General features: G+C 30.5%; 1 protein-coding gene across 2 annotated transcripts in view; it reads right to left on the reverse strand.

The window, feature by feature from the left end:
* The window catches only part of LOC140452387 (cytochrome P450 4d8-like), a 63,549-nt gene that overhangs the window by 21,954 nt on the left and 13,692 nt on the right, over positions 1 to 27,903 (reverse strand). Inside the window, exons 1-5 of one of the 2 annotated variants that reach the window (XM_072546607.1) lie at positions 21,938 to 22,027; positions 20,416 to 20,609; positions 17,984 to 18,181; positions 13,277 to 13,462; positions 2,643 to 3,022 (exon numbers count right to left, since the gene is read on the reverse strand). In XM_072546607.1, the coding sequence (XP_072402708.1) occupies positions 2,643 to 3,022; positions 13,277 to 13,462; positions 17,984 to 18,181; positions 20,416 to 20,572 (921 nt within the window). In that variant the 5' untranslated portion in view covers positions 20,573 to 20,609; positions 21,938 to 22,027. Of the gene's footprint in view, positions 1 to 2,642; positions 3,023 to 13,276; positions 13,463 to 17,983; positions 18,182 to 20,415; positions 20,610 to 21,937; positions 22,028 to 27,903 lie in introns of those variants that run through there. The other variant, XM_072546616.1, reaches the window with a different exon arrangement.

Genomic DNA, 27,903 nt, shown 5'->3' on the forward strand with positions numbered 1-27,903 from the left:
ACTAATAGGGCTAACAGCGCTCCGAGCTACGATGATATTAAATATCTTATGCTTAAAAAACTTCCAAATATAGCAAAAAACGTATTACTTGATATTTTTAATGATATTCTTTTTAAAGATGCAGAAATTGATATATTAAGAACTGTTATTGTCATACCAATCCTTAAACCAAATAAAGATCTCAACTTGGTACAATCATATAGGCCTTTGATGTCGTGTGTTTTGAAGACGTTGGAAAGAATATTATCAAAATAAGACTAGAATGGTGGATAACTTAGAATAAATTAGCTTGTAAAATTAATTCTCGTTTAAAAAAGGGGTTGGTTTTTTAGATACTCTTAGTATTCTTGTGGTAGACATAAACAATAATTTTGGCAGAAACAATTACCTTTCTGCGCTTTTTATAGACGTAGAAAGTGCGGATGATAATATATGCCTCCCCATTTTTAAAGATAAGATGTTGAAATTATTTCATATTCCAAATCAGGTAGTCAACATGATTATTAAATTCTATGCTAATAGAAAAATATTTTTAAGAAATTTTGATAACACAATTGTAGGTCCAAGAAATAAAAATAACGGACTTCCACAAGGCTCAGTTTTAAGCCCTTTTCTCTTTAATTTGTATACTGCTGATTTACATCAATTAAGTTTTAATCACATTCCGTTTAAAATAGTAAAGTATGCAGATGACCTCTGCATATATACTGAAAATAAGAAATTTAATACCACTATGGCTTCTCTTAAAGACATCTTTGGCGTTGTTCATGAATGGTTATCATTAAATGGTTTTCAGATTTCCTACTCCAATTCTGAAGTTTGTGTTTTCAGTAGACACAACATGCCTAAATTAAGTCACATTGTCCTAGGCTCTTATAATTTTTCCATTAAAGACTCCGTCAAATATCTTGGCATGGTACTTGATAGGAAATTTACATGGAAAATGCATATTAATTACATGTTAGACCGATGTATAAAGGGTTTCAATTTTTTAAAAATGGTTACTAAGACTTGGTGGGGAGCTGGCGTTGAAACCACCTTACTATTCTATCATGCCTATATCAGGTCCATATTGGATTATGGATGTATCTTGTACGGCTCTGCTAATTCACAGATTTTAAACAAAATAGATATCTTCCAGAACTTAGTCCTACGTGTATGTCTTGGTGCCATGAAAACAACTCCAGTCGAACCTCTTCATGTAGAAGCTATTGAGGCTCATTTAAATCACAGAAGGCAGTTTCTTGCAGATAAATTTCTTCTTGAAATATCCAGAACCAACAGTAATTTATATTCAAATATGGTAGTATTAAATGAAGTGGTTGCCCAACTGGTTCTGGAAGACTTAGAAGAATTTGTCATAAATATGACAGATTTTAATATACCATTCTTCTACCGCTATATCGATAAATGTATCTGTGTTATTCCAACAAATAAAATAACCGAAATTTTAGATATTTTTAACAGCTACCATCCAAAACTAAATTTTACGATAGAAATTGAACAAAATAATAAAATAAATTTTCTGGATATCACCTTACATCGCATAAACAATACAGTAAAAACCATGTGGTTTATAAAAGAAACATGGTCTTCACCATATCTTAATTACAAGTCTCGTCATCCATTTTCCCATAAGAAGTCTGTAATTATAAGTCTTGCAGATAAATCTATACAACTAACAGATCCAAAATACAGACCAACTGCAATAAAAAGCAAAAGATGCCCTTCTATAGAATGCATATTCCGAACATCTAATCAAAACTATTTTCAAATCATATCAACACAAATAACAACAAACCCAACAGCATCAAAACAATTATTACACAACTCTTCCATACATAAAAGGTTTATCCGAACAATTATCAAATCTCTTAGCCAAACATAATATAACAGTGGCCCACAAAGGCAACAACATTTTAAATAAATATTTCACAAAACTAAAAACACAAACTCCAAAACTTAAAAAATCACATGTTGTTTACGAGACATGTATTAACTGTGAAGGTGTCTATATCGGTCAAACTAGTCAACTGCTTCAATCCAGAATTCGCTCTCACAAATATGACAAGAACAACGTCACTGCGCTCACAAAATATTAAAGTGATAAGAAGCATAAATTTGATTTTGAAAACATCAAAGTTTTAAAAACAGAACAAAACAAAAAGAAGAGGGAGATATATGAATCAATAGAAATAAAAAGAAATACCAACGCAATAAATGACAAAAAAGATACACAAAACCTAAATAAAATATATTTCAATCTGATTTAAATAATAATAAATATAACACCATAAAAAGCTCTTAAAGTCATAACATATCTCCATTTTACCTTTTTCGAAAACATCAATGATACTCTCATATAAAAATAATTATCTACTAATGACAGTAAACCATATATATATATATATATATATATATATATATATATATATATATATATATATATATATATATATATATATATATATATCTATATATATATATATATATATATCTATATATATATATATATATATATATATATATATATATATATATATATATATATATATTTCCACCATCAGTGCTTTCTTGGTGTATATGGTTGAAGCCACTAAATACATGGGTAAAAACCCTTTTAAATCAGTTAACATACTCACAGCAAATAAAAAGGTATCAACTTCTTCTCGAATCTCTGTATCGGTAAGAGGTCTATCATCAATCCTTGCTTCTAAAAGTAAATCTAAAAATACTTTTCTCTGCTTAATCCCAACATCATCTATTTTTTCTCTTTGTTCTTCTTTCTGTTTTTTCTTTAATTCTTCTCTTCTGGAAGTGATTACGTTCATTGCATAGGAATGAAGTATTTTAACCTGTTCCATTTCAATTTTGTAGTCAGTGGTAAAACGGTAGAAAAAATCGAAGGTTTTTAAGGGTGAGTACGTTCTGAGGATCAGCAATCTGCACAACTCTGATACTGCTTGAACATAGTCCGATTTTGGATTTTTTTGGGCATTTATTGATACTCCCATTGATGTTTCTGAAAACAAATAGAACTAAACGTAAATTAAAACAAACGTTTTATGGGATACGTGCTCTACCAGAGAGCTATCTGAATTTTATCTGATTAGCCTCAAATTGTCAAATAAACTCTTTATTTGATGACAACAGCTTTTAGTTTATTGATGAATTATGAAGAAATATTATTTTATTTTATTTTTTTTTAATATGCTTGATAACAAAAAAAATAAAAACATGTCTAATAGCCTGTATTTCCATCTCGGTTATCAATATAAGTTTGACAACTTCATGGTATGCTATTCATAGGTTTAGTGTTTATATTTAGGGATTAAGCAGGTTATTCTTTACGTTCTTTGTTTCTTTCAGATGGTTCTGTCGATAAAAACAATATTATTACCAGCAGTTCCTTTCCATAGTCTAACAATAGGATTTAGAATATGCCTGATGTATTATTTATATTTAACGTCATTTATATTTATGCGTCATTTAAATTTTTTTTTAATATAGAATTGGACACTAGATTGGTTAACCCTAATACCAGTTCAAAAACATGACACTTTCCCTTACGAATGGGGGCACATTTTGATTATGTACTAATTTGGCAGTTCATGTTGGTGTCTCCAGTAGCTTTACGTTGTTTAATATTGGTTCGATTATCTTCAGGAGATAATATTTGTATATATTTACATACATTGTAAACTATTTCTTTGGCTTCTGCTGTCAATCTGATCTGTTTACTTGTCCTACACTTAACCATCTCCATTCTACAAAATAGTTCTAATACGCGTGTTAGCACCTTTCTTTTTGAGACTCGACAACATAATGAGACTAAATTAACTTGTTTTAAATCCAGTGACTTGAAATTCTCGGAAATAATTCTATCGGTTCTTTGTATGTCCTTATTGAGGTGTTAAGGAGTCATTAACAATGACTTTTAATTACGGTTTAATTACTGTTAAAATTTTAAGTCCACGTGCCGTAAAACATTTAAAAAAAATCAAAAATATATATTTTAACACTGTCAGTACCTACTGAATATCTTGACTAAGTTGCTAATTTGAATAAAAATTTTGGTATCAATAAAACAATCTGTGTAAAATCAAACTCCGTTTATTATTTAAGTGAGTAACAATTTTGTAATTAGCGCGGTTTCAAAAAATATAAAACAACCTTCATTGTTTAATATTGCAATCTCACTGCATGAATCCTATCATAGATATTCTATTGTTTGCGCGATAAAGTATTTCGTGGAAGTGCTCGCCAGGAGTAAATACTTAAAAGAGGATGACAGTACTATTCATGTCGAGCAGCTGAGTTTCTGGATGACTTCGTTTCTGGTTTTCAGTTTCTGAGCAACTTTGATTAAATACTCCCTAAAATTTAATGTTCTATTTAAATTGACACCTAAGTATTTTGAATATTTATCATGTTTACGTTGCGTATTTTGAAATGTAGCTTTTGCAAGTGTTCTTTGAGCCAAATTGTTATTAAGGTTATCATAGGTTACTTCGATTATGTAGTCGTTATATTCAAGTATAAATTGTCGAAAGTAACTTCCCCAACTTCCATATGTTTAATCAGAATATCTTTAGTTCCTGCGATGAATTTTGTTTGGGTAAATACAGCCTGGTTATTGGCATAACCAAACTTTGTCAAAATTGTTTCAAGCATTTCCATATTGTAAATGCTAAAAAGCAATTAGGTAAGTGGTGTATTTTACAGTAGGCTATTTTTGAGTTCTCTAGGAGTGCTAAGTTCTGAATAAATCATTTCGACATATTTTGACTGAAATACTATTTATCTGAAAGTATTATTGGGCTCTTACTGTTATATAATAAATATTTTTAGTAATTAAGTTATGGGCAAAAAGATTCGGCATTTATAGACTATGAGAAAATTTTCGACAAAGTTAAATACAACATTCCCAGGGAATGCCTAAAGCGAAAAGGACTTGACAAAAATAATATTCACACAGTGAGAAATATCTATTGGAACCGGCTGTAGTAACATTAGACGGAAATAGCACGGATGCGCAACAGATTAAGTAGAGGAGTTAGACAAGGCTGTGTAGTTTCACAATTACTTTTTAATATACACTCTAAAGCGTTATTTACACAAGCACATCAAACTGTACCCAAGGGATCAAGATAAATGGTGAAAATATAAATAACATTCGTCATGCCGACGATATAGTCATTATCGCTGAAAGTGAGAAAGACCTGCAGGCGCTACTAAACACAATTTGTAATACTGGGGAACAGTTTGATTTAACAATAAACGTAAAGAAAACAAAAACAATGGCTATCAGTAAGAGGGATCAAAGATATTGAACAAGTGGACAAAATAAAGTACTTGGAGTCTGATTACTGAAGATCTAAATCAGAAATCAGAAATTGAATAAAAATAGACCAATCAAAAAGTCGTTATCTGCAAATCCGATATCGTATGGTAAAATGTTATATCCACTGTATTCTTCTTTATGGTGCCAAGCTTGGAATGTTAATGTTGACTTAATGGAAACCTTTAGAATGTGGCTGTATAGAAGAATTTTGAAAATTTAAAAAGGAAATTCGCAGAGGTTGGCTGTATACCATAGTTAAAAAAAAAACTTGCAATAAACTAAAAACTTCTTTTTGTAAAATGGTATAAAATTTTTATTACAATTTTTAAAAATGATCCAAAATGGATTTATAAATTTTAAGAATGTTTTCGATCCTATCAGATCATTATCAGTGAAAAATATTTATAAAGTAGTTGACACTAGCCACTAATGAGGTCAGATAACCCTTAAATTACATAATTTGAGTAACGAAGATTATAGTTCCTAAGACAACTATGTAGGTCTTAAGGTCTATAAGGGATTACATTTTTTAAGGGAACGTACAATTTCCAGGCTTAAAAAAGGGGACTGTTGAATCACAAATTAGTCCATTAATTTCTAATCTCACATTAATCTTAATTTCCTGAATTATACACTTATTTGATATATCGTAGCATTTTAGCCAGATGATAAACATAGCTTCGGGACTAGTTTGGGACGTAGACTATTATAAAATTCTACCTCAACAACAACTATAGTGTAATAATTCAGTAGCTGTCAATAAAAATATATTTTACTCCACGACATTTACATCTTATTTTATTTTATCATCGTCGATCGAGAAGAATCGGATAAATGGAATTAGAAAGAATTCGAACTTATTTTCATATTTACATTCGAATTTTTCCAGGACCTTACGCTCTGAGAGGCTGTTACCACATTTTTTTTAAATTTTAATAAAAAATGTATACCATTTTACAAAAAGAAGTTTTTTTAATTTTGAAAATACCATGGGCCGACCATTATTAAGAACGAAATGATGTTGTCCAGAATGGGAAGAGACGGAGAACTTTTGAACACAATTAAAAAAAGAAAGACAGCATATTTCGGGCACATGCTTAGAAATGAGAAGTACGAGTTGTTGTATCTTATTAGGAAGAGTAAAATCGAAGGAAAAAGTGGTCCTGGTAGACGACAAATGTCCTGGCTGAAAAGAATTCACTACTGGACAGGATTAAACACACAGAAGCTTTTAAGAAAAGCAACAGATAGAGACGAATTTGCAATGGTTATAGTCAAACTTCATTAGTGAAGTCGGCACTAGAAGAAGAAGAAGATCGGCAAAAAAGCTTTTGGACTTTACCAGAGCTTACAATAGTTATTTCCTTCGAGCGTTTACTCTTTCGTGAAATTTTGTTGGTCTAAATGATGTCCGTAAAACAATCAACGTTGTAAGTAGATTTTTCCATATTTTTCGCAGCTAAAACGGAAATTAGTGTAGTTACCGTTAACCATTGTTGCTTTTCCGGAAGTAACGTCTTTAAGGTCAGTTCTTTGTAAAAGGTTGGGAGTGTTTTTCTATCGATTCCGATTCAAAAGATTTTAAATTTTCCTTTAACTTTTTTGAGATTTATAAGCTCTATGGATTTTTCTCATGTCGCCACAATATATGATTTTACTGAATTTCAACATATAGCAAAGTGTAAATACGAACTTAAAAGTTCTCTGCATTTTAAAGTTTAATTTGATAGTTTTACGTATAAACTCAAGTTAAATTACACATTTTAAAGTTCTCTGCGAAATTTTATGATTTAGAAAGTGCTAAACACAGTTACATTCTATTACTATAGTTTAATACATATACATTAGTATTAGTTTGGTCGTCGAAGCGATCGCCGAAGGCTCCATTTATGGAGTCTTCTAACGGGGGCGAGCCCCCCGATAAAATGCCAAGGGATCAGGATGCGATGGATGATTGCAGTTATGGTTCCCATGGATTTTCATCCCATCAGCTAGAAAACTCGATAAGTAGTCTTAATAATATTAATCATTTAAAAACCGATAAACAAATTAACTCATTAACTTCTAATGAGCCAGAAAAAAGCAGACCTGTATATTTATATGATAAAACTGATTTAGGGCCATTTCACATTTTTATTGAAAACAATGATAGAAATTTTACAGGCAAATTAAATGCAGTTAAGATAGGTGAAATATTATTTACCGTACACCCAGAAATTGATAATTATATTAAAAAAATTGATTCAATTGGACGCAATCGGATTAGGATAACATTTAAAAACTATGCTAGTGCAAATACCTTAATTACTTCTAAATTGCTTATTCAAAAAAATCTAATTGCATATATTCCGAAATTTCAATTATTTAAATTAGGTGTAGTTAGGGATATAGAATCAGATATATCAGAAGAATATCTCAAAGATAAAATAAAAGAATTTGATCACCATCGTAAATTCTCGGTGGATTATGTAAAAAGAATAAAGAGAAAAATAGTAACAGATGATAAAGTAGTTTTTAAACCTACAAAATCGGTCATTGTATCATTCAAATGTCAAAGTATACCAAAATATATCGTAATTAACCATGTTTTACATAATGTAGAAAAATACCAACAAAAAGTAATTATTTGCTACAACTGTTATAGGTATGGACACATGAGTAAGCAGTGTAAAAGCAATCCTAGATGTCTTAAATGTCATGAGTCTCACCCTTCCGATTCTTGTTCTTTATCATCCTTTAATAAAAAATGTCTCTCCTGTGAAGGTGAACACTTCACTAATGAATGGGAGATATGTCCAGAATTCGACCGTCAAAAAAAAAATAAAACATTACATGTCTGAAAACAGCTTGTCTTTCAAAGAAACGCTTAAATTATTTCCTAAAGTAACCTATGCATCGATAACAGCTGATAATTCCTCAATAAATTCACATCAAATTCCAATTATGAACGCTCCATCCTTTTCATATTCCTCTACTCAATTGTCCACACCCCCCTCAACCCCCAATCAGCTCACCCTTCCTACAGTTTCAAACAGATATACAATAATAAAACCTCCAAAATCCAAACGACCCCTCCCTTCCTCGCAAGACCCAATAGAAATAGAACATCAAAAAATAATAAAGTTAAACCCCATGTCCACCAGACCTGGCGGCATTTTCAATTCATCTTCTTATCAATCTACATTTAATACAGAACAAGGATCCAAAATACATGAATCTCCTAAAGAATTAACAGAACTAATATCAAATATAGTTATAAGTATTATTTCTAATATGAATCACAAAAATTTTGAAATCCCAGAAAAATCAGTTTTAATAAATTTAATTCAAACAGTTTTAAGTTCTCTCTCATATAATAATGAATAGTTTGGTAATTTGTCAATGGAATTGTAGATCGGCTAACTCTAATAGAGAAAATCTTCTCCACCTACTAGAAGACCAGAAAGTTGATATCGCATTATTATCAGAAACTAGATTTAAACCAGAAAAATATATTAACTTCCACGGATATAATATTGTCAGAGACGACCGCTTTTCAGCAACTGTCGGTGGTGGCTCGGCAATTTTAATAAACCCAAATCTGTATTATGAGGAAGTCACCATGAAAGTCGAATTATTAAACGTCAATAAAGTAGCCATTAAAATTAAGTTTAAATCATTTACTGTCACATTTGTATCGATGTATGTTCCCCCAGGAGAAAAGTTATCGTTACAACAGTGGAACAATTTCATAACATCTATAGAAAGACCGTTCATAATAGGAGGCGACTTCAATGCTCATCACATTGCCTGGGGCTTGGACAATCATACAGATATAAAAGGCAAAATCTTAATGGACTGTATAGATGATAATAATTTGATATACAAAAATGATGGCTCTCCTACTTTCTTTAGGAACTTTTCGAAATCGGCAATAGATCTGACCATTTGTACTCCTGACTTAAGTCATCTGATCACTTGGAAAACACTTCAAGACCTATTCGGTTCAGACCATGCACCTATAAGGGTCGAATTAGAGGATCAACCAACTCACATATATAACCCGTATTCACAAAAGTGGAATTTAAAGAAAGCCGACTGGAAATTATATGAACAATTTTCGGAAGACATCTTCTCTCAATCTGAAGATATAAATTCATATGAAAAATTTTTGCACACTATAAATACAACTGCATCCTACTGCATCCCCAAATTTAAAATAAAAAAACCAACTTCCAGAGGAAAATACTGGTGGGATTTAGAATGTGAGGAAGCAGTCAGAAGAAGACGGGAAAGTTTTCGTATATTCAAAGATCATCCAAACCAAGAAAACCTACTAAAGTATAAAAAAGATGATGCCCACGTGAAGAAGATTACTAAACAAGCTAAAAGAAATAGCTGGAGAGATTATGTCAGGTCCTTAAATAGGTCGGTCCCTATTAAAGATGTATGGTCAAAAGTTAATAGACTAAAAAATAGAAAAACTAAGAACAAAGTTCCTATAACACTATCGGAAGCTTCATGGATAGAAGATTTCCACCAAAATATCACTCCACTGTCTGCAGAATTAGCAATTCCTGACCTACAAGTGAATGCACAATACGACTATCCAGAACAAATCCGCTTCTTAATCAAACCATTTTCTGGCACTGAACTTTACTTTTCGTTAAAGAAAAATTCAAATTCAGCACCAGGTGCTGATGAAATCCATTACTCGATGCTATCAAATCTTTCAAAAATTGGTAAGACTGTGCTTCTGAATATATACAATGAAATTTGGTCACGCCGCATAAAGATTCCTGACGATTGGCACGTTTATACTATTCTCCCGATCTTAAAACCCGGAAAATCGTTAAATAATTGTGATTCTTACCGTCCAATAGGACTGGCTTCATGTATACTTAAAACATATGAGAGATTAATTAAAAACCGTTTGGAATTTTGGTTAGAAAAGAACGACCTATTACCAAAAACTCAGTTTGGTTTTAGAAAAGGTAAATCCACACAAGAAAGCCTGAGTCACTTATTGATAGACATTTATGGTGCTTTTACTTATAAGAAAGCAGTTAGTGCTTTGTTTTTAGATATAAAAGGGGCTTATGACAATGTTAATCTCCACATTCTATATGCGAAAATGTTGGAAATAGGAATACCTGAAACTGTAACATGGAATATCATTAATTTGTATGTTAATCGATCAGTACACGTTAGATTAAATGGAGATAAGTCTAACACACGGTACACATCTTTGGGACTACCACAAGGTAGCATCTTGAGTCCTCTATTATATATTCTGTATACTGCTGATTTAGAAAATAAACTTCCTCAACATATAAAAATCTTACAGTATGCTGATGATGTTGCAATCTATGTAGAAAATAAGTCAATAGATAAATGTAATGAGCACCTTAAATCAGGATTGAATATTATAGAAAAATGGGCGACGGATAAGAATTTAACAATCTCGGAGAGTAAATCAACCATTGTTACTTTTACCAGAAAACGATATTCTCCTCCAAACCACCTACAATTTGATAATTATAAAATTCATTATAAAACTTCAATAAAATTTCTTGGCGTATTCTTAGACTCAAAATTAAATTGGAAAGAACACACAAATTATATATTGCGAAGAACGGAAAACGCAATGAATATCATCAAGACTGTAAGTGTCAGTAATTGGGGAGCTGACCCAAACATCTCAATATTACTGTACAGAAATTTAATGAGATCGATCCTAGATTACGGATCTATATTTTATGGCTCAGCATCAAACGCTGTACTCCAAAAAATCGAAAGTATAAAAAATAAAGCACTTAGGTTAAGCACTGGTTATCTTCGTAGTACTCCCATATTAGTCATGGAATGTGAGCTTAATGAACCTCCACTTTCATTACGCAGAGAATTCTTAGGTGAGAAATTTATAGTTAAAGTGGCAGTTAACAATAAACTGTTGTTGAGTAAAATTGTACAACTAACCACTACATACCTAACTCATCATTACTGGGAAAAAAAGAAGCAGCTTTTAGTTGTGGAAAGTTTTCTCAACGTTTCTAGTTACATTGACGACATACACCAAATGGAACAAACCCCATCTCGAAAATTAAACTATGAAGATTATTTATCTCCATTTAACTGCCATTTAAGTAATATTCTTGCCACAGATTTTCTTACTAAAATAGATCACCTTCAGTATGTACAACATCATTGGGGGAGTTATCTAAAATTATATACAGATGGTTCACAAATGGACGGCAAAGTTGGATATGCTATATTCTACCCCCAAAAAAGTATAAAGATAAACAACAGATTACCTGACAAAATGACAACTTTTACAGCTGAACTCGTAGCAGTCAAAGAAGCCTTCCAAATATGTATGAATCAAAAAGAACTAAACTATGTTATATTTACAGACTGCCAAAGCATTGTACATAAACTGAAATATAATTTACATAATTTTGAAGAAAATTATATCATCAGTGACATCATAGCTCTGAATAGTGAAGCTTTTAAATCGGGCAAAAATATCATATTGTGCTGGATAAAAGCACACATTGGTATAAAAAACAACGAAATAGTAGATGATCTGGCTAAAAAAGCAACAATGAAAGAATCCACTCTGCAAACCTATCAACTTCCTATGGGTGATTTAATATCTGTAATCAGATCTCTTAAACGCACAAAATGGCAGGGACACTACAACAATTCAGACAAAGGCAAATTTTATAAAAGAATCCAACCCACAATTTCCGTCAAGACATGGTTTAAACAAGTTTCCAACAGAGGCTTCATCAAAACTATTTGTAGAATAAGAAGCAATCACTGTATGACTCCAGTATACAAAAGCAAAATAGGACTGACAAATAATAATGAATGTATATGTGGGGAGCTAGCTGATCTACAACATATGCTGTTAGAATGTCCTTTACATTTTATTGAAATATCAAATTTTTTTACCAAGCTAGTTCAACTTAATGTTCAATTACCTTCTAATCTAACACATCTTTTGGAGTCAAAGAATCTTGATGTATATAAAATTTTATATGGTCATATTAATTGTTTAAAATTAAAGCTCTGACAAAAAAAAACAATAAAAAAAAATAATAAAGAATAAAAAAATAAAAAAAAATAAAATAAAAAAAAAAGTTACTAAGAAGATCTAAACCTCCGAGGTGTCGAATCGGGTTTATGTCTTAGCGTAGTAATAAAAAAAAAATAAAACAAAATAAAAAAAAAATAAAAAAAAGGAAAAAAAAAAAATAAAGAAAAATAAAAAAAAAGATACAAAAAATAAAACAGCAAAAACAGAGTAAACTAGTAAGTAAGTTTCTAACATTACATGTCTTAATTCTCAATACAATAGTTTTAAATTTAAATACTAACAATATCTTGTGTAAAGAGAGAACTCAAAACAAATTGACTGGCCAGTTGGTTGTCAAAACCAGTGCCAATAAAACACACACACACACACACACACACACACAACATATAGCAGCGTTTTATTGTTGAATGGCTTTTCCATCTGCAAGTTTTACTTTGCGACTTGATGCTTAGAAGTTTAGGTTTCTTAATCTTAGTCCATTTTTACTTTATTGGTATATTTATACTAGAGATAAGATAGCCGGTGATTTCTTGATTGCTAGTATCGAGAAAATTTTTGTAAATGATCTCATTGTTTTAACGCCAATCTGCGGTATACTCTTTTCGATATTCTCTAGACATGCACTTCTTGGCTGTGTTTATTACTACCCCGACAAAACGAACGTAGTTTTTACTAAAACGGAGTATCAAACCTAAACACCTAAACTTAAACACAAAGTTTATCATCATCGGTATTCAGTACGTAAAGACTCCTTTGATAAAAATTCATCTGGAAAATCATAAACTAATAGTCATGCATATTTTCTTCATATTACGCCCTAAGTAATTATTAAATCACACATTATTACTTACCACACACAACGTCCAGGGCACAGTTTTTAAGATACGGATATATATCAAAACTATCTTTGTTAGTTTCTTTATCCAATAGATCCACTAAAAGTGCAGCGTTGGAATCAAATGTTTCGACAAAGACATCTAGAATCGAAAAGTGAAACGAAGGAGTCAGTGTTTTTCTACTTCGTTTCCATTTTGGGCCTAAAACAGAAACATGTATAATTTAAAAACATCAAATTTTAAAAATAAAATACTCAAACCATCACTTTACACGTTTTCAAATTTTGTAAAATTACTTTTAAAATTTTTTTAAATAGTTCTCTTTAGCAACAATATATAGGGTTACGCCAAGAACTTGCTAAGCCGCTGATTTGATCTTTGAGTAGTATCAACGAATATAAGTGCATATAGAAGCACACTTCCCTGTCATTTTTCGGTAAATGTTGTTTGGGAACAGTTCGGGAACCAGATCTTACTTTCATTCCTGTACCACTAGGCACCGCTCATTTGTGATCTCCCCTTCACCATCGCGACCGCAATATCCCTCGTAAACAAACTACTACTGATGATGCAATATGAAAGAGTGAGGTTGTGGATGCTGAGCTTTAAATTTTTATATAGCGATTTTATAAAATTAAAGATCAAATTCTAATCATGCACCATATTTTTTTTTAGAAAATAAAATATTATTTTAACTTTTAATACCAATTTGTGATTCAATTTTTTAATTTAAATGTGTAGAAATCTAGAAATAATATAATAAAGTTTATACAGTCGCCATCTACAGGACAATTTTTAAGTATAATAGCCATGACAATTTCTTCCATTTGAAAAGTATGTATTCTATATGCATTTATATCAGTTGCTAGTATGTTCGAAGAAGCTATCGCTGTCGAAATAATTCCAAGGTGTTCTAGCGGCGCCGATAAATTTCTACTAGGCTATGGAAGCATTTCACGAAATATATATAAAGAGAAATTACAATCTAAATATGTCAATCGAAAATATACATTTGTACGGTTAAGGAAATACATGTTATAAATTAATTGTGTTATTGTTAGAAGACTGCAAATAAATTAAAATAGACGTTACATTGATGTCAGGAGCGGGATATTTAAATAAACTCTGTGAAAAATGACAACAAGAGTTAACGATATTTTAAAATGTCCGATTTACGACGTGAACTTGAAGATAGAGAACCAAATTATGTTGGAAAAATAGTTAAATTAGTCAAATGAACAATAGAACGGCCTAGAAGAAGTGGGTCTTAATCCAGAAACATTAAGAACAAGCATGTTGCTGTGATCTCATCGATTTCAAAAGTTTCTTCTGATGTGACCAAATATTGTTCTGAAGCTATTTTCTTGTGGCATTTTTAATTAATTTATATTTAAATGGGAATAAGCCACAATTAAAGGTTAAAATACGTTTATTGACGTTTCAATTTCCACTTCGGAAATCGTTCTCAAAATACAAACATTAGTAAATTAAACAAATTTTGTTTTTTGTTACTTAGTGAAAAAATTCTTCTAATAATTTAATTTTATCTGACTCATCTATATTGACAATTCAGACATACCTTATACATTTTAAAGTAGAAGACTTTAAAATGATATTGCCAATATTGTTGAGTTGCGTTCCTGGGACGACTTTACTTATAAGATAGTTCATTTGATTACATGAAATCAACTTTAACTTGAGAATATCCGTCAGAAAAGATCATAACATGTAATTTGTCTTTAAAAAGACAAATACATGCCACGATGACAGTAAAATTCTCCTGTTAGTGATTCCATAGTAAATTATGAGGAAAAAACCAGGAAAAAAAACCTCATAATATCTACTATCCCGACATGGTAAGTATTTGATCGTGCATTTAGTTTACCTTCAATAAACACCAAATTCCGATTTTATATGTTTGTTATTTAAAAAACATAAATGATGTATTCTCTATATGTTACTGACTTACCAATACTGGTATTTTCCTTTTAATAACTTCCTCTTTCAATATGGGTAACCAGATCCTACTACATTCTGCCGAGGAATTAGCGACACAATTGGTCTCATTTAGCAACTCAACAATATTGGCAATATCATTTTAAAGTCTTCTACTTTAAAATGTATAAGGTATGTCTGAATTGTCAATATAGATGAGTCAGATAAAATTAAATTATTAGAAGAATTTTTTCACTAAGTAACAAAAAACAAAATTTGTTTAATTTACTAATGTTTGTATTTTAAGAACGATTTCCGAAGTGGAAATTGAAACGTCAATAAACGTATTTTAACCTTTAATTGTGGCTTATTCCCATTTAAATATAAATTGATGTGACCAAAGTTTCTGGTGATATTATATCATTAAAAACTAAAGTTTCTGTTGATATTTCAAAAGTTTCTACGGATATTGTTTTTTAAAAAGTAAAGCTTCTAATGATATAAAGTTTTTTGTGATATTTCAAAAGATTTTTCTCATATGTCCAAAGTTTTTACGTTTTTACAGACATTGTTTCTTAAGAAAATAAAGTTTACTTTTAAAATTTCTTCTCTTGACTACAAAATGTCTTCGTTAAAAAGCAAAGATGCCGCCGTTGTTTCAAAAAAAGGATAAAAGAGATTGAAAAGATGTTGGAGAAAACAGGAACAACAGGGAATCGCACTTATCAGATTATCCACATATTTGTTTATAAACGGTAACCGTAACTTAAACGGTAGTCGCGGAATTACTATATTGAATAGATGATTTAAAACTATGTTTGCTAGAATGGGACTGATTGGAGATTTAAATCGATAATTAAAGAGTTATCGAAGATTAAAGACCAGACATCGCTTCTAAGTCAAAGTCATCTCATTTAACAAGTTTCTTGTCTCAAATGTGATGAACGGTATATAGGGCTAACATAGCAGTAGTTAAAACAAAGAATTACGCAACACAAAAGTAATTGCAAACCAGAGAAAAATTTTTGTGCAGTATCACACCATTCCAACACAACAGGCCACACATTTAATTTAACATATGTTAAGATCTTGGATATAGAAAATAATTAAAAAATATTATTTCTCGAAATGTACAACATAAACAAAAATAAAAAAGTCAGTTAATTATAATCAAGACACTTGCAAGCTAAGCGACATGTACTGTAATATTTCAAAATTCTGAAAAACTATAAAAAAAATATCAAACAACTCGATAGTTAAACGTGTTGTCCCCACGATATACACAGCGTGTGTGTCCAATATCAAATCTTTAGAATTCATATCCGAAATTGGACAGTATAATTTTATCACCCAGTAGACCGAATGAATCTATTTGTTATTAAATACACACACGTAGTTAATTAGGTTACATACACATTTGGTCAATTATCAATAATATAATTTGGACATCAGTCAAAAGTGCTGACAAAGTTAAACTATGTACATAAATTAAATACACATGTCACGCGAGGTCCGCGAAAATATTGACCCAATTAAAGTTTATATAAAACTAAGATCTCTTGCCTAGAGAGGCATTCAATCAATATTCACTCAACGAACTTGATAGTCTTCAACGATCAACTTCATCAGTCTCTACTCAAAGTAATCCCGGGTCTACACCCATAGTGTACGTCTCTACAATAAACTCTGCTACTATTATTTGGTGTTTCCACTACAACTGAACGAACATCTTCACTGAGCCAACGAAGGGGAATTGTTCAGTGTGTGTATATCCTCTTTATCCCTAATAACACATGCGGAAAAATATAAGCCTTAATCAGTGACTTTCTACTCGTACGTGGAAAACCATGTGTTGTTATGATGCTTGTTTTATATAATAAAGATACAACATTTCGTAAGTGAGAATATTGTGAATGTTATGTTTATCTAATTGTTTGATAATTTTGTAGCATGCCTGATGAAGTTGAAAAATAAATATCAACAATATATTAAACTGATCATATACACGATTCCGTAGTGTAAGTAAGTTCTCAAGGAGAACAACTTTGAGAATTTAAAACTCAACGTTTCAGCACACATTTTGGAGTTATTATCAAGAGTTATATGGTTCCGTTCCAGTTCGGTGTTTCAATCTGTTTACTTCCCTCACTCATGATGTACAAGTATCTTGTTCTCCAGAAATACGAGAACCGCCAAACGGCACCAAGGTTTCAATCTGCCTACTTCTTAATGTCCAGTTACGACCCGTGTTACCGTGTGTAGCTATTTGTTGTGTATTGCCATATTGCCAGCAGTCTTTTAGCACCATCGCGCGTGTCGAAACTGTTGAGGCATTTTTCAATTTCGATGGCTTCACAAATAATTCTCGATTTTAAGGAGCGGATAGGAGCGATGGTTTTTGCTTTTTCGAAATCTATTTTGTGACCTGTCTGAATATGATGTTGGGCTGGGACTGAAGTAGTATCGGAATGCTTTACAGATATAGAATATTCGTGAATACGGTTGTGGATTCGTTGGTCTGTCGTGGATTCGTAATGTCTGTCTTATGTATGTTCGTGGGTATACAAACCCACAAATTTTATATGACAAGCAATGTGATAACAGACAACAGATATCGTTATTTAGAAAAAGTTACCCTACGTTAATGGCTTAACTAACAATATAATCAAGCTGCTGAGGGAAGTCCCAAAATCAAAATAGCTAAATACAATAGCAGATCCAATTACAGCTTATTCTATTTAACATGTGTTTTTTTTTAGTTCAATTAAAAATAAAACTTAATCTTACCTGAAGCTGTTAAAAGTCCTTTACCTAACCAATTACGCACAAATTCATATTCATCAGATTTATTTAAAATATCTGTTTTGCCCAACACGAATTCCAAAAATGTAGGATTAGACGCAACTATAAACTTATAAGTGGCCAATTCAATGGTACATAACCCATTATGTTGACTTAGATATTCTTTCAATTTGCCAAGAATTTCTAAAAAAAATAAGAAGATGGTTAAGCTATATTATGTTTTTAAACTTAGTAAGCTAAAGTTTAGTCTTCAACAAGTAAATTACATAATAGGTAAAAAGAAAAAGAATAAGACTCAGAATCAATTTATTCTACCACCAACGACCGGTTTTGCATACTGTAATTTGCTATTTATCCTCAGGAGAACGATACATGATTAAACTAAATGATACAGATACAAGGATTATTATTAAATATTTGAGAAAACACAGTTAAAAAACTGTTATGGTAAACTATTGACAGGTGATCATCGGTTTTACTGCAACTATTTAAAGAATAACGGGATAGTTCTGAAGGAAAAAAATTAACAAGTAGGCTAGGAATGGAGTTATTTATATTTATTGCAGAGGTATAGTTTGAACATGTGTGTTATTTATTGAAATTATTTATTTAGAACAAACAGCATTGTGACAATATAGAAAAAAAAGGTGTTCTATTTTCGATGTTTGGGTGTGCAATAACTCCAACTTGTAATTATCAAGTTAATTACCAAGTTAAACCAATTTCGGTCTGTATTTGGGCAGAAAAGAAATTATTGTGATGTCAATTAAAATTAAAAACACTTAAGGGCAAACAGAACTCATTCAAAAAGACAAAACAGACAGATTTAAACAGACAGATTTTGTAGAACGACATCACTTGTATGCAGGAGGAACTGGCAACCAGGAATAGTTTTTTGTTGTTTAATAAATCTCTCAAAATATATTCCCCTCAAACCGTTATGGTTACCAGTTTAATATTACAGTTTTTTAACTATGTTTTCTCAAACATTTAATAATCATCATTGTATCGGCATCATATAGTTTATCATATACCGTTGACCTGAGGATGCATAGAAAATTGTAGTATGCTAAAGCGGCCGTTGGTGGTAGAATACATTGATTGCGAGTAAGTCTTATTTCTTTTTACCTATTTGAATTATACCTACTCACACAGGCAACATACTCAAGATTTGAATTACATAAATTTACTTAGTCTATATTTTTAATTTAAAAGTACTCTTGTATATTAGACACAATTATTTCTTATCGTAAATATTTTTGCTTATTTGCTTGGTGCGCTGTATATGGGAAGGTTTGTCTTAAAAAGTCTCAAGGTTGTCAGCCTATGGGGTGTTAGATAATGTTAACACTGTAACAAAGATAGAAACTTTGGATTTGGATATGTTTTAGGATATTAAATATTCCATGTGTGGGAGAAAAATATTGACAAATCCGCCTAATTTACTGGGCCATTTATTATAATTATTAATATTATGCAGAACTGACACAAAATTGTTATAACCAGAGCAAGGATATCTTTATTTGCTTTATCGAATACCGAAAGGTGTTTGATCATATTAGACCTGAAATATTGATACGTACATTGAAGGATGTTCCAACAACTATATAAAAATAATTATAGTAAGTAGCTAATAAAGCCTAAGACTGAAACGCTGATCCTTTCGCCACTGTCATTTAACATATATATATTTAGAAAATATTTTTAAATTGAAATACTACAGCAAAATGAAAAAAGTTACAAATTAAATAAAATACCTATAAATAATCTACGATATGTTGCGATAAAGCTACTATACATGCAACATGGAGAAGTTGCCAGAGATAGTGAATAAAATTAATTAATTAATAGACTGGGGAAAGGAGTGCAGTCGTTAATGTTACAAAAACGAAGGTCTTTATAATTAGAAGATAGTCCCATAAGTAAGCACAGTTAAAACTATACACGTACATAACAGATAGAGCTGAGAAATTCAATTTAGTAAATATCTTGAGACTACCAGAATAACAGTAAATAATGAGACAGCGACGGAGAGTTCTGCGACTACCGCATTTAATGGCTACCACTATTTTGAAGGTAAACACTTATAAAGCTTTGTAGCTTTGTGGCTAAATATGATAATGATGACCTATCCGAACCAGCGAGACCTAGTCAGTTAAAATAAGACTACAAAATCCTATAGACAGTAGAAATAGGGTATTTTAGAAAGTTATTTAAAATTGGATCAACCATATTACAAATGAAGAAGTTCGGCGAATAGCTTACGAAGGTGGAAGAAGATCAGGGTCAAAACAACAGAAGAGATGAAGAAGGATATCTCCGTATACTGTAACCAGCACGCTGCATATTTTACGACACCAGAGGAGGAAGAAGATTGCGAGCTTTATAAATAAAGTTATCACTAAAAAAATAGTTACCTGTTGTATTTTTTAGTTCCAAGGCATTACCAACTAAAGGTAGTCGAGGTAACTCTGGTATCCAGTGTAGTTTAGATCTAATTCTGTATATGCCCATCCACCAATATGAAATCGCAGCTACTATAGCCCCAACAAAAAGAGCTAGTACTATTGCCATATTTGGAAGATTTATAATTTTCCATTCGTTGTAAAATCTAAAATAAAATAAACTAATTATAAAAAGCTTGACAGAAGAAAATTTTATATATCTGGTAAACTCATCTGATCCTTCACCAAAATTAATGTTATAAATTAAAAAAGAAAAACTGTGGTTTTAAGTAATTATATTAAAGATCCATCAAAGTAATAACAATAAGAGTTTAAGTGCCAAAATGCTCTTAAAGAAAAAAAGAATTTCAACACGTACATCAGTCTTTATAAAATTGGTTGGAAAGCTCCAAATTATTTTATGTTACTTAGTAATACAAAAACTCTTCCAATAATATAATTTTATCTACCTTATTCATAATGACTATTCGTGTACACACACATATATATATATATATATATATATATATATATATATATATATATATATATATATATATATATATATATATATATATATATATATATGCTGTCACTATTTTTCCGGGTTTGACTCCGCGTTGTAAACAACGCGGAGTCAAACCCGGAAAAATAGTGACAGCACATATAGCTCCCGCGGAAACCTCAAAACAAACATATATATATATATATATATATATATATATATATATATATATATATATATATATATATATATATATATATGAGTACGACCGTCTAAATTTAAATACACAATGTAAGTGAGATTAAAATCTCACTGAAATGAGGATATCGGTCAAGGAGAAAAAAAAAATGAAAAAACTATTTCAATCTTTTAATAGAAAACGTTTCGTGTAGTATTTCTGCAATTCTTCAGTTCTAATGATTGTAAAGTCATATATAGATGTCAAACAATGTCAAATGCATATGTTGAGGTGTTACAAAATACATTTAATAAATACAATAAAAGTAACAGTTTAAAAAACACATAGTTTTTTTTTTTTAAATTTATACAAACATTAAAAAGTCACAAAAATGTCACAATATGTTAACAAGAACAGTATAATATAATACAATCATTCTATTCTATCGCTGATGTACAATATATCGAAACATGAAGCCAGGAGAAAAAGTAACTTGTTTTAATTGAGCTTAGTGAAACAATTTGAAAAAAATAAAAAAAATGTTTTATTAAAAAAAAGCAAGGAAAGTTAACTTTATTGTTAGAGACACCAAAGTAATTAAAAAGGCGCCTATTTGTGACAGATAGGGATCTACTACTCCGAAGAGCAAAACAAAAAATAATATGGCTTGGGATAGAATAGAAAAGTCAATTTATTTATAATTCTAATTAAAAAGAAGGTTGGAAATAAAAAGTACCGATGAACATTGTTGAGGAACCTAGAATTAGTGAATATTAATGAAATATAATGTGATATGAATTTGTTTAACTCACCATGTGGTTCCTTTTGGAAAGGATTTTACATGGAATGTGATGTATGAAAATTGCTAAAGTTCTCGTTGAAATGAATATAGGGATTTAATTTAGAAGTATCAAGGTAGAATCGATGGTAGCTACTTTTTTTCCTTAGAAGACAAAAACCGAAAAATTTAGGCCATGTCTTGATCGGATTTAGGTGTAACTAAGTTAAATTATGAAATATAACATTTAACTAAAGATTTTAAGGATTACTCAAGAGCAAGGAGTGATAAATGATGCTGAGATGTCAGTACGTCTGTCCATGGAGTTTTTTCCCTTAATATGTGACACATTTCCAGGCAGGATCTCTTATAGCAATTATTCTTAGTTCCTAGAGATTTAATATTCTCAAAGTAGATTTGGTGGTTAAGAGAGATAGAGTGGGTATTGAGAGCACAAGAATTCTTGTTGCATCTGATATCACTTTTATGGGATATAACACGCCTTTTAAGGGTTCTTTTCGTTTGGCCAATATATTTTAAATGACAGTCTTTGCATGGAATGTTATATACTACATTTGATTTCCCCCAAATATCAAAAGTTTTTCAAAATTATATTTGAAAAATGCGAGAGAAAAAAGTAATTTATTAAAATAGTGTTTTTTAAATATATATAGCAGCATAATTTTATTAACAATATTTCTTTTGCAAAAAATAATTGTAAACACAATAGAAAGAATAGTTATCGAATACCCCTTTTTATTGACTCCAACCCATCCAAACATATATATATATATATATATATATATATATATATATATATATATATATATATATATATATATATATATATATATATATATTAAAGTAGAAAACAGAAATCAATATTTCTGAGGTGCATTTGACTTCACGAAAGTTCCTTTAACTTGAAGATATTTTCCAGAAAAACAACACGAAATGATAAGTGTGTTGTTTGCCCTTCACTATCACTGAGAAATGAAATCACATCAAAAACAAAAAGTAAAAAATTCGAAGATTTCTTAGTTTTCGAAATCAAAATTCAGATTATTGCCTAAATCTGTGCCTTCTACAACTTTCAAAGCAAAACAGAGGGCGAATGGATCGACATGTGGAATCTAAAATTTGCATTCCACGAAATATTGATTCACCTAGTCAAGAACCTTTCGTGAACTGGTTTCTTATACTCAAAACGAATAAATTTTTATCGCTTATAGGTATTTAGTTCTAGCAGGACTCATCATAGCGACTTTGTAGAAGAAATTACATCATATCTCAGGTGGAAGTTTTTGTTTTGGCAGGAGAAATGATGATCGATGCGTGAGAGAATGAATTCGGTCTTAGGATTCGCATTTATTGCAGTCAAAAGAGTATATTATTAAAGAAAAATACAATACATTACAGAAAAATTCACGAAACATTCACACTCAGTTTTATTTAACTTTTGATTATGCAGACTATGCAGTTTGATTATGCAGACATATACATTTATCCTCCTCGAATGGAGATTCTGAATCATCCGATGATATGAATTTCAATGATTTTTCATCAAAGTTTTCATCAAAGATACTGAATGCCCCAGCTGAGGCAACTCGTATTTCACAAGTTGCAATGCAAACACATCATTTGCAATTCTACTTATTTCTGGTTATTGTCAAAGCCACAGAAAAGATATGTACTTGTGTTTTGGATTTGTATCTCAGAAATGAAGCAATGTAATGTCGAGAAATAGGTTTAGAGAAACTTTAGAGAATTTATATTTTTCAGACAACACTCCGCTACAAAACAAAATGATAAGTTTGCTTAAGTACGATTACTTATAGAGCATTTAAACAATTCATTTATAAAATATATGGCAGTTTGTGAAACCATACCAGTATCTGTTGATGAGTACATGGTACCGTACTACAGCCACCGTAGCTGTAAACAGCATATTTAAGGGAAGCCTATTAGATATGGGTTTAAATTTTGGTCTCAGAATGTATCAAATGGTTATCTTGTGCGTACCGAACCTGCCCAAGCAAAAGGAACCTTATTAGGAGAGAGTAACTTGGGACTAAATGGATCTTTAGTTACAACTTTTGCCGAGAGGGTGAAGCATACATAATTTTGCAGCTAAAAATTTTACAATATTTTTGCAAACTTTTTCACTGGACTTCTAGTAATAAGAGCCATAAGTGAATTATAATAACCTAAAATAGACCTACAGGTTCTATAAAATTTAAAAAATGAAGGTTTACACGCGTTTTGATGTTGCTTTTATTCTGCTTTAAAATTCATTGTATTCAATGGGGTTCACTTTAACAGGATCATCCAAAAATATTACAGAATTAGAACTTTTATTAAAGTACTTTTCTAACTTTGGAAATATACGTACGTTACTGACAATTTTGATATATTTTTTAGCTTTTTCTTTCGATATTTGTTGGAAAAATTAGACGTTATAATAACTAAAATCAGAAGGAATATGTATTCTTTTAAAAGAAACTACTCACACTCTGTCTCAAAATGAAATTGTAATACCAAATATTTTATGCAATATCATATATTGTTTCCCCCAAACATATTTTTTGTGGGTATCTCAGGTAATTCATAATTATATAGTATATATGTACTATTATTATTAAAAGATAAAGGCCTACATATGTTTTTAATATATTTCTTCAGTAGTTATCTCGAAGAAAAAGTCATAATCTTAAGTTATATTGTACTTAACGAAAGTTGTTCTAAAGTTATTTTCCTTTGGCATTTCAATATTATTTACTATTTTTATTGGAAATTAACAACAACTTTGGTTTAAAATACTTTTATTTTGACTCTCGATTTCCCTTCGGAAAGCAAAATTAATAAAAATTGTAAATAATATCTGTGGTCATAGGTCAGACAATGATAAGTGCATTTTTATCGAATTTGTGATTAATACTACATATATATACCAGCAAAAAAAGCTTTTTCATTTGGTCAGATTATGTTAACTATACTCGCAATACTCCCTAACTGATTTATGTAGATCTGTTTATGATAAGTACAAAATCTAAGTTGATCTGATCATAAGTTGACAACTTATTTTATTTTAGTCTGACCTAACAGAGTTGGTGTTTTGTATTGATCAGAATGGGACAATTGTACACTTAACCTAATATGATCAAACATTATTTGTAGTCCAGTTACTGTGGCATTTTCCCTTTAAATTTTTTATAACTGCACCGATTTATCTAAAATTTTTACAGTGAGTAGTAAATTACTCAAAAAACATAAGTTATATGGTGCCGATGTGTGCTTCTACCCCTGGGCCGGTTGGCACCCCATCTAAGAGGTTAAACTTTTTACACTCAAAATAACCCCCGGAATTGATATAGAATCAAATTTTAAACAAAAAATGTCATATAAATTTTTTTCGCTAAATTAATACTTTTTGAGTTATACGCACTTGAAAAAGTAAACTTTTCGCAAAAAAGAACATGTTTTCCAATGATTTTGTACGAATAACTCAAAAACAAAGCGTTTTATTGAAAAATCTACAATAATCAAAAATAAAGCTTATAAAAAAACAAAGAGAATGTTTTTTTATTAAGTTTTATAAGTACAATACTAAGCGTTTTATAATTGTTTGAAGATGACTTTTTGTTTTTGGGATACTATACTCGATGCATTTAACATCAAATATCGGAAAATGGACATCTTTTTTGATAAAAATTAATACAACACTTTTTAAAGAGCTAGAAAAAACCTTTAAAATGAGCTATGTTAAAAGCCATTTTGATTAAAACAAAGCGAAATACGAAGGAAAGAATTTGAATTTGAAGTAACACTATTTCGATCAGAATTGAAATTAAACGTATATCTTCTACAATTCATTTTATTTTAATGTTAATTATAAGTTTTAAAAGTTTAGCCTGTCTAAAATGCGTATTTTTTGAAAAAATCATGTTTAAATTAAAAAATCTTTTTTTTAATTATCTAAAAATTTACATTTTTTCAAAATAAATCTAAAACTATAAGAGATACGTGAAAATGGTTCCATACCAAAATGTAGTTTTTTTCTTAACAAAAATTTTGATTTTTTTATTTTTGTTGTAGCTCGAAAAATAATAGAGATATAGCCAATTGAAGTTTGAGATACAGCGGCTGACACACCTGTAATCAGCACTTTGGCCCTTTACTATTTAAAAAGAAAGAATTTTAACATATTTTAATCCACTTAGTCTTGTAGCTTTTAAAATTACCTTCAAAATATTTTTTTAATGGACACTGTAGCTTAAAAATTAACGGAGTTATTCTAAAAAAATTTTGGAGCATGTTATTTATATTTTGGAGCATCAACTTATTTTCTGTATATATAAATGCTTTATTCAAGTATATTCGAAAAACTGGTAACAGACACACTAACACTCACACGAATATGTATATAATACATACATACATACATATATATGTTATGTATATAATATAGGCACCTCTAAACTGAACATTTGCTTCAGAGAACTAACGAACACAGAGAACCGACATTCCTTTGAAGTTGCGTGGGCAAGCCGCCAATGAGTGCCAATGACAGGAGTACTTCAGATCTCAAAGACATTTTAGAAGCTGGAAGATACTGTACAATTTTGGTGTATGGCCTTGCAAAAGACACCCACATGGACAAAATGAATAAGGTCGAAGATTATTCATCATTACTTGAACAAATGCGATACGAATCGTTTATTAAAGCCACAACTAAAAATAGTGCAGTTAAATTATCATCTCTTGCACCAACTGTAAGTGCCCTGAATGAGCATATTAAAAGAGTTTATTTACAAACTCAGATATGGCTTGGAAACAAAGAGATTGATATAACGGATTGGGGATGGTTTAAGAGTGATGATATTTTACAACCAATAAAAAATAAAAGTTCACCTGCACCAGAAGAACTATTGAAACTGATTTTTTGCAATTGCAAAAAGCGTTGCGGCTCAGCGTGTGGCTGTCGTACACTAGGTCTATTTTGCACTGCTACGTGTGGAACATGCTCTGGCGACAATTGTCAAAACTGTCCTGCAATAGACGAAGATGTGGAGTTAGAACACGACGAGAATGACGCTTCAGACAATGAATAATTTGATATATTGTAAATAATTTTTATTTTTGTAAATATATTTTGTATACTTTCTAATGTAAAGTATTTTCATGCATAATTTTTTACAATAAAAACAGCATGAGTATACTTAATTTTTTTATTTAGACATTTACCAAATGGGGAATTTTTTCCGTGAGCACAGAGGTGGTTTTTAAGGGTTGAAAAATAAGCAACCAATCAAAAAATATTTTATTGATAAGAAAGGAATTTTTGAATATAAATGTACATTAAAAACTTTTGAAGTTGTTTAAAAAGATTTTTTTATATATTTTGACATAGGGAGTAGTTTTTAAGGGTTGTATTGTTGCAATCAACCAAAATTATTTTATATAAGCAGAGAATTACATTGTAGATGATATAAATGCACTACAAAAGCGTTTGAACCTGTTAAACGATTTTTTACAATTATTTTTATTAAAAGGGGTGGTTTTTAAGATTATTTAAGAGTTGAGAATGTACACAATATCCATTAATATAATTGACAATATTTCAATTACCTAATTTAACACGATTTAAATCCATAAAATGCTTTAATATAAATTTTTTTCATTATTTTCAATAAGGGGTGATTTCACCCCTTAAAAATAAAAAACTCACCTATCGCATATATAACTTTTGAAGAGGGAGGTAAGATAAGCCTAATTCCAAATTATTAGCAAAATCGATTCAGTTATAAAAAATTTAGAGGTATTGACCTCTTTTCCTCCACAGTGACTGGAGTATTGGTCCTTTCGATGTACTTATACGAGCACCAAAATCATGTTTATTACTGTAGGTTCCTCTTTCCCCGTCCTCATAACAGCATGGTATCAAATTCTCACCGATAACTTGTTAGTACGTTACGTTAGTAATAGTATTCGCGCCACAGA

This window comes from Diabrotica undecimpunctata, chromosome 1 (assembly GCF_040954645.1).
Source record: "Diabrotica undecimpunctata isolate CICGRU chromosome 1, icDiaUnde3, whole genome shotgun sequence".
Classification (NCBI taxonomy): domain Eukaryota; kingdom Metazoa; phylum Arthropoda; class Insecta; order Coleoptera; family Chrysomelidae; genus Diabrotica; species Diabrotica undecimpunctata.